Source organism: Clinocottus analis, unplaced genomic scaffold (genome assembly GCF_023055335.1).
Source record: "Clinocottus analis isolate CAN_PGR_092001 unplaced genomic scaffold, fCliAna1.0.p SCAF_5, whole genome shotgun sequence".
In the NCBI taxonomy this organism is placed as follows: domain Eukaryota; kingdom Metazoa; phylum Chordata; class Actinopteri; order Perciformes; family Cottidae; genus Clinocottus; species Clinocottus analis.
Genome location: NW_027176207.1, coordinates 4,643,009 through 4,649,445, shown reverse-complemented (window position 1 = coordinate 4,649,445; position 6,437 = coordinate 4,643,009). Strand labels below are relative to the sequence as shown.

Sequence of the window (6,437 nt, the reverse complement as noted above, 5' to 3'; positions counted from 1 at the left end):
TCTGATTATCAAATCCTAAATAAAGTGATCAACGACATATCAAAATAATAGCAAGAGGCAGCCGTACTCGGAAACATCTTGAGCACAAGCGTCCACCTGGACTCCAGGATGAACTGATTAGAATTTGCTGGTCAAAGGTCACCGTGACCTCGGAAACATGCTTTTGAATTATTAATAGGATGAAATGATGACGCGATGACATTTTAGACAGACATGGATTCAAACTGACTGCTTGGCGGAGGCGATGACTCCAGTTCATGCTGCCTTCAGAATTCAAGCCTTAAAGCAATGTTTTTATTGCGCGGGTCGTGTCTTGTGATTTGATAGTGTATGCATGCATGTATGTATGCATGTGTGTATGTATGTATGTATGTATTGTTAGAGGGTAAACAAGCATACACTGCAAGGGAACCGCTGCATCAGCGTTTATTATTTACCACGCTGGGTTTGTAGGGCCGCAGGGAGAGCCCGGACACGGGCAGGACGCTGGCCGCTGGCCTCAGAGCTCTGGCCGACGACCTGGACAACGGGACGCGGGAGGTCCGCTCCACCCACATGAAGAGAGACTTCATCACGAACCGACTGCCACCGCACGGCCCGCAGGAGCAGCTGGAACCATGTGAGCTCTTTGTGCCGCTTTGTATGCGTTCACTTTGCCACTATGTGCACATCTGCATCTCAACTGTGTGTCTGTCTTGTCTGTCACAGCTGGGAAGATTCCCGCCTTAGAGGATATGGTGTGTTTGAGGTTTAAAGACCATATGGTGATGACAGTGGAGCCCAGGCAAGAGAAAACAGTAAGTCTATCAGATACGCAGACAAACTGGAAAGACTGAAGTCAGTGGCACACTCAGCTGTGTGTGTGTGTGTGTTTGTGTTTTCCAGGATGAGGCCACAGAGCTGGTGGTCTTTGTCTTACACTCTTTGAAGAACCAGAGGGAGAGCCACATGATGGGTGACAGCTGTGACGAAGAGGAGGAGCAGGAACTCTCCAGGGTAAGCTGCTGAAGGCTGTTCTCCTCGCCGAGGCGCGTCTGGCTTTGCTCCTTTTGTAGGAGTGACGGCACAATGCTCTTCATAATGACTGAGATTCAACTTCTTCATCCAGCGACACACCCTGTCCATCATCCTCCTCTCTTCATGCTCCTCAGTTGTTGTTTGTCTTGCTGAATCACCATGACCCTCCCTCCACCAAGAAATGTTCGACACTCTCCTGTCCCTTGTTTATTGCCTCGTATGTTTTGTTTATTTATGCTTGTTCTGTTTTGTTTATTTATGTTCACGTATCGTCTTTTGGGCTCAAGTCTTTCATTATGTATCTCTGGCCCGGCACATTGTGTTTCTTTACCTTCCGAGTGCCTTTATGAATATAAATATAGACATCAGGGATCAGCGCTCCTGCAAAAAGAACACAAATATTGAGCTCATTGTCATCTTCATACTTTTGATTTCTACAAGAATATGTTAGCGTTGTGTTTATCTTTTTCATACCGTGGCGTCTGAATCCGTGGCGGCTGGTGACTGGACGTTGGGTCGGATAGAAGCGAAACCTCCCCACTGTGTCATGTTATCTCACACCGGTCGGCGGCCGCTTATCTCGACTTTGTTTTTCAAAATGAAACACACCATCAGGACTGATGTTGTCAAATCGATCTGTCAAAGCTGAGAAGCTGCGGCTTCAGAGGTGTGTCTGGTTGGGGGACGTGAGCCCCGTTAATCCTCAATTACAAACCAGTTGGGCGTCTTTTTTTTATTGCTCGAAAGGGGTAAATCACATGTTGTGTTGTTGTGGTTACATGAATGTAAAATGCGATGCCGTTAATACTGGCACAGGCGGGAGACGAAAATGTTGTTTTTGAAAGTCAAAACTTCAACAACTCTGTCTTAGGGATGGAGGGAGGGAGGGTTTATTTGTATAGCACTTTTTACAGTCACGGGTCACAAATGTTGAGTCAGGAAGAAGAAATAAGTAAGAGTGTTAAAACCAGATTGACAATTACAGAGCCAAACATTTCAACAGCACAAAGATCAAAAAGGGTCATAGAGCAGAAGTCTTCAACTCATGTTTAATAAGGTCCAGTTTGAGAAAATGTCCTCATGCAAAGGTCCAGTACTTCACAATGATGTCCAACTTGCGCGATGATTCACTCCCCTGTGTATTGACGTAGCCAGCAGTTCTTTCAACATCTGTATGAAGTCAACAACTGACTGTCAAATCAAATAAAGAAAAAGTTAAATAATATCTCAACAATATGTATTATCAGTTTTCAAATTGAACTGGATGAATTAGAAATAGTTTAATACAAAATAAATATTCTTCTTTCGTTTTAATCACAGTAAGGGATGGTTTTAACAATGGAAAAAATAAACATTACTGAAAGGTTTTGAAAAAAACCCTCTTTAAATGAAGTAATAACTTTACAAAATGAACTTAATTGTCTTTGCCCTGTATGTCCCGGAAACAAAGACCAAAGAACAAGTTCATAGCTTCTTTATTTATATTTTGAATATTTTTTTATTATCGATTCCCTAATTTTTCACCAGATAAACCACCATGTGGATCATGTAAATGTATCTGTATATTTATCTTAGTTTCATTAGTTTATTTTTTTTAGATGCTTTTTTTTTGGTTAAACTGCAATAAATGTATTAAAATATACAAATAAAATAACCGTACACTTTTTCCAAAAGAAGAGTGGAAAAAGAGAAAAGAATAAACACATCCAATGCATTAGTGTCCGTCCAGACTAACACATTGGACCTGTAAGCCATTAGACACCGTGGTTGTGATCACATGCTCCCAGCACGTAGTTCTCCACGAGCTGTACAGGAACCAGAGGAACAGCCCACCTCAGTAACCACCATTGGTTACCCGCTCTGGTCGTCTCCTCTTTCCTCTACCGACCCAGTTTCCAACCCGGGGCCAACGAACGCCCATAGTCCTGCATGGCAGGCAGACGTCCTAACCACCAGACCACAACGTCTGACAATAATGTGAATTTCAGAATTCCGTCTAATTTAGCTGGCACAAAATATATTCATTTAAATAAATACAGATTTTAAAAATGAATGTTTTAGGCCCTTGCCAGCATCCCACATACTAATGAGACACCTTTTTGGAAAGATTAGGATGTAAAGAATCAAAATCTGCAAAGAACATCACAATAAAACAAAGCTTACGGGTGTTGCAAAGGATTTTGCAGTTTGGTGATGGGGTTGACTTTGAAGCTTTCACGACATCATTTTTTTTCCTGAAGAATCACTAAATACCTTGTTATATTTTTAACATATTTAGTTGTATCCATCACCCCCATCAAATATATATGTCCACGTTTCTCTTTTTGGAGAACGCCATTTGGAGTAACTTCTCTTACTCAAGCCGCGACACTGACCCGAATTTGCATATTTGATGGCCAGAGTAGCATCACGTGATGTAATTTACATGCACGCGATTGGTCGGTGTGTTTCCTGGTCCGTTGAACGAGTCCTGTAAAGGCTAGAAAAGCTGGTTAAAATATTAGCGCTCTGTCAACTTTTAATAATTCTCAACTATCAATCGGTTACCGGTCCAGGGTCCTGATACAACGGCGTCTGGGTCCGGATCCGGTCCGCGGTTCGCCTCTTAGTGACCCGTGTCATCGAGCATGTGTTTAACCAAACGCTAGTGTAAATAAGTATATTCTTAGTAGGATTTTAAAAGTGGAAAATGAAACAGCAGGCAGGCAGAGCGTTCCAAAGCCTTGGAGCCACTGCCTCATGTCGGTGCTGTACCGGCGACGCCCAGGCCCCGATGGACGCGTTGCATGTATGAATATGTTTGGTTGTGATCGTCCCCGTCTTCTTTGTCTCTCAGGGCCTGCAGTTCCCCCTGTCCCACCTGCAGGCGCTGCAGCAGCTCCAGCAGGCCCAGCAGCTGGAGGTGGCTCAGCTCCAGCTGCCCACCCAGGAGGCCAAACTCAGTCTGGTCCTGGCTCTCTGGAGCGAGAGCCTGCTGGTCGTGCTGTAGCGCACCACGACGTCATCATGTCACTGGAGTGTAGTGTTGAATCCACATCTGTTGATATGTATGAATACCTTGCCAAATAATCCTCTTTGTTTGGTGTGTTTTTTATTTGTATCTGGAATCTGAATAAAGATGCTCTTCCCCCCCCCCACCTCTAGCAGTGCAGATGTCTTTATGAAGTATCGCTTCTTCACCACCAGCGTTTACGATGGAGAGCTGAAGTGTTCATGTTGTGTGTTGATGTTGTGCTCAAGGCGATCGCTCATTCAGCGCTTCTGGAGATGAATGAAGCATGTTTCCTGTTCCTTCTAAGACGGATCCGCATCCACTACAGCGCTGGAACTGAACATCATCCAACATCTATGAAATCAACTAAAGCCATATACTAAATGAATTTCATGGTCGAGCCGTGACATTCAGGATGTACAGGCACATAAGGGGTCAGCGGGAGTCCCACCACAGGTTTTGATTTATCGTTGATATTTGATACGCTACCCGCATAGTAGCGTGTGATTGAGAGGCGTCGTGCTGTGATTCGTTTCCTCTCAGTCGCTTTACATAAATTCAGTGGTGATTGCGGTGAACAAGAGGTCAGTGTTATAATACGGCTTTATAAGATGTGTGATTAATCTTTTGTCTTGAAGCATACTGGATGAGTAACATTGCTATAGTTCCTCATGGACTTTCTGGTGATTATGTACACAATTCTGGAGTTGCCTTAAGATATTATTAAATTAAAGCATCAGTAAATGAATAACGTTAAACCGTTGTGCTCAAATATTCTTGGCTAATGAGGCAAAGCCTATACCACATAGTCTTGACCAAATATTTTACCATCCAATGATGTGAGGAGAGTGATTTACCTTTACAGCACATACCTGTTGCTCCACATGGGGGTGTGGTTTGATGTATAATAAGATTATAGAAGTTTCTGCTTGTGAAAACATTTTTAACCAGAAGAAAATCAACTTTGTTGACATAGTCTGTTCATCAAAAGCATAACTTTTTTTAAATATGACTTTCCGCTGCCGGACTAAATAATAACGGGTAAATGTTATTTAACATCTATTTAAAATACTACTGAAGTACTTGTACCATTTTTTTGTAGAAATGTATAGATATACAGTGTGTTTAATATGTTAAATCAAATGATCGAAGATGGATACGATCTAAAGAATCGTAGAGGAAATCGATCATTGTGGATAGATGGAGATGTAGAGGCTACAGCTCCCCCTAGTGGCCACAGTGAGACACTGGTAATAGCAGTTTAACAGTTTCTGTTGCTTATTTCTTCTGTTCGAGCAGACATCTGATGAATAATGGTACATTTGAAGGATTAACATACATTTTGAGGACTGTAAGCACAGCGGCTGCAGGTTTGAAATAAACTAGAAACCCCGCTTTGGGCTTGTACGCTTCTGATAACTACTTAAGTTGCAGTTTACATCTGTGTCCGTCCACAACATCATCACTTCATCTAATCTTATTGCAAATGTGTGACACATGGGACCGATAACATAACCCCAAAACATAACTGCCTTCCGGCCACGGCTGTCGCAGCCACAGCATTTCAACGATGTCATTGTTCTGTAGTTCTGTAACTTGAAGACGATTACAAAGGCTTTTCGTTTGTGTGTAAATACGATATCTCAGGACAACCTGGAGAGAATCTCCCCCAGTTTTGCCACCAATGTCCAACTGGACTTAAGAACCAACTGATTGGACGTTGTTGGTATGGTAATAATGTCAAAGTTGCATACATTTCTAATAGGATAAAATGTTAAAGTGGCCGGTTAACGAAGGCATACAACTGCAAGGTTGTCTGTAGGATGAACAGTCAGTCCTCATTCACTGTGTATTACACATAGAGGACGTCATCGTCAACATGTGAAGCTGAAATCCCAGCAGACTCGCTGGAGGTAAGGGAAGCTCTACATGCACACAGCTGGAAACTGCACAAGTCATGTGACTTGATTTCTGTTGAAATGGTTGTGTGTTTGTGTGTCTCCGTCCTCCAGGAAACGCTGAGGAGCAGCTGGAGAGCCACAGGGAGCCTCATCAGCATGACATTTGTTTTTGGCCTTTTTGCATGACATACTATATCGTGATCGTTTTTATTTTTAAGGTATACTAGACTTTAGATTTTGACTTCCTAAATATACATAGACTTCCTGAAACGATGCTCAAAGTAAGAAGACAATATTGACATCCAGCATGCTCTGCTCTGCTGTCCTCGATGTGGTCTCATGGGCGCTGCTGCTGATGAGCCTCCCTGTGGTTCTCCAGCTGCTCCTCCAGGACGGAGAAGGAAACATCACACATCGCACATTATTAGTTAAATTTGATTCAGCCGGAGCCCTGGCATATTAAATCATCCATCTTCGCTCACTGCATTGAGCCTGTCTTACCCTCAGCTGTGCATAAGCATCAGGTT

General features: G+C 42.9%; 1 protein-coding gene across 1 annotated transcript in view; it reads left to right on the top strand.

Moving 5' to 3' along the window:
• riox2 (ribosomal oxygenase 2) overlaps positions 1 to 4,118 on the top strand; it is an 8,499-nt gene extending 4,381 nt beyond the window's left edge. The window contains exons 7-10 of the mRNA XM_068600748.1: positions 454 to 619; positions 709 to 797; positions 886 to 996; positions 3,854 to 4,118. Coding sequence (XP_068456849.1) covers positions 454 to 619; positions 709 to 797; positions 886 to 996; positions 3,854 to 4,006 — 519 coding nt within the window. The 3' untranslated portion in view covers positions 4,007 to 4,118. The remainder of the gene's footprint in view (positions 1 to 453; positions 620 to 708; positions 798 to 885; positions 997 to 3,853) is intronic.
• Positions 4,119 to 6,437: the final 2,319 nt, after the last annotated feature.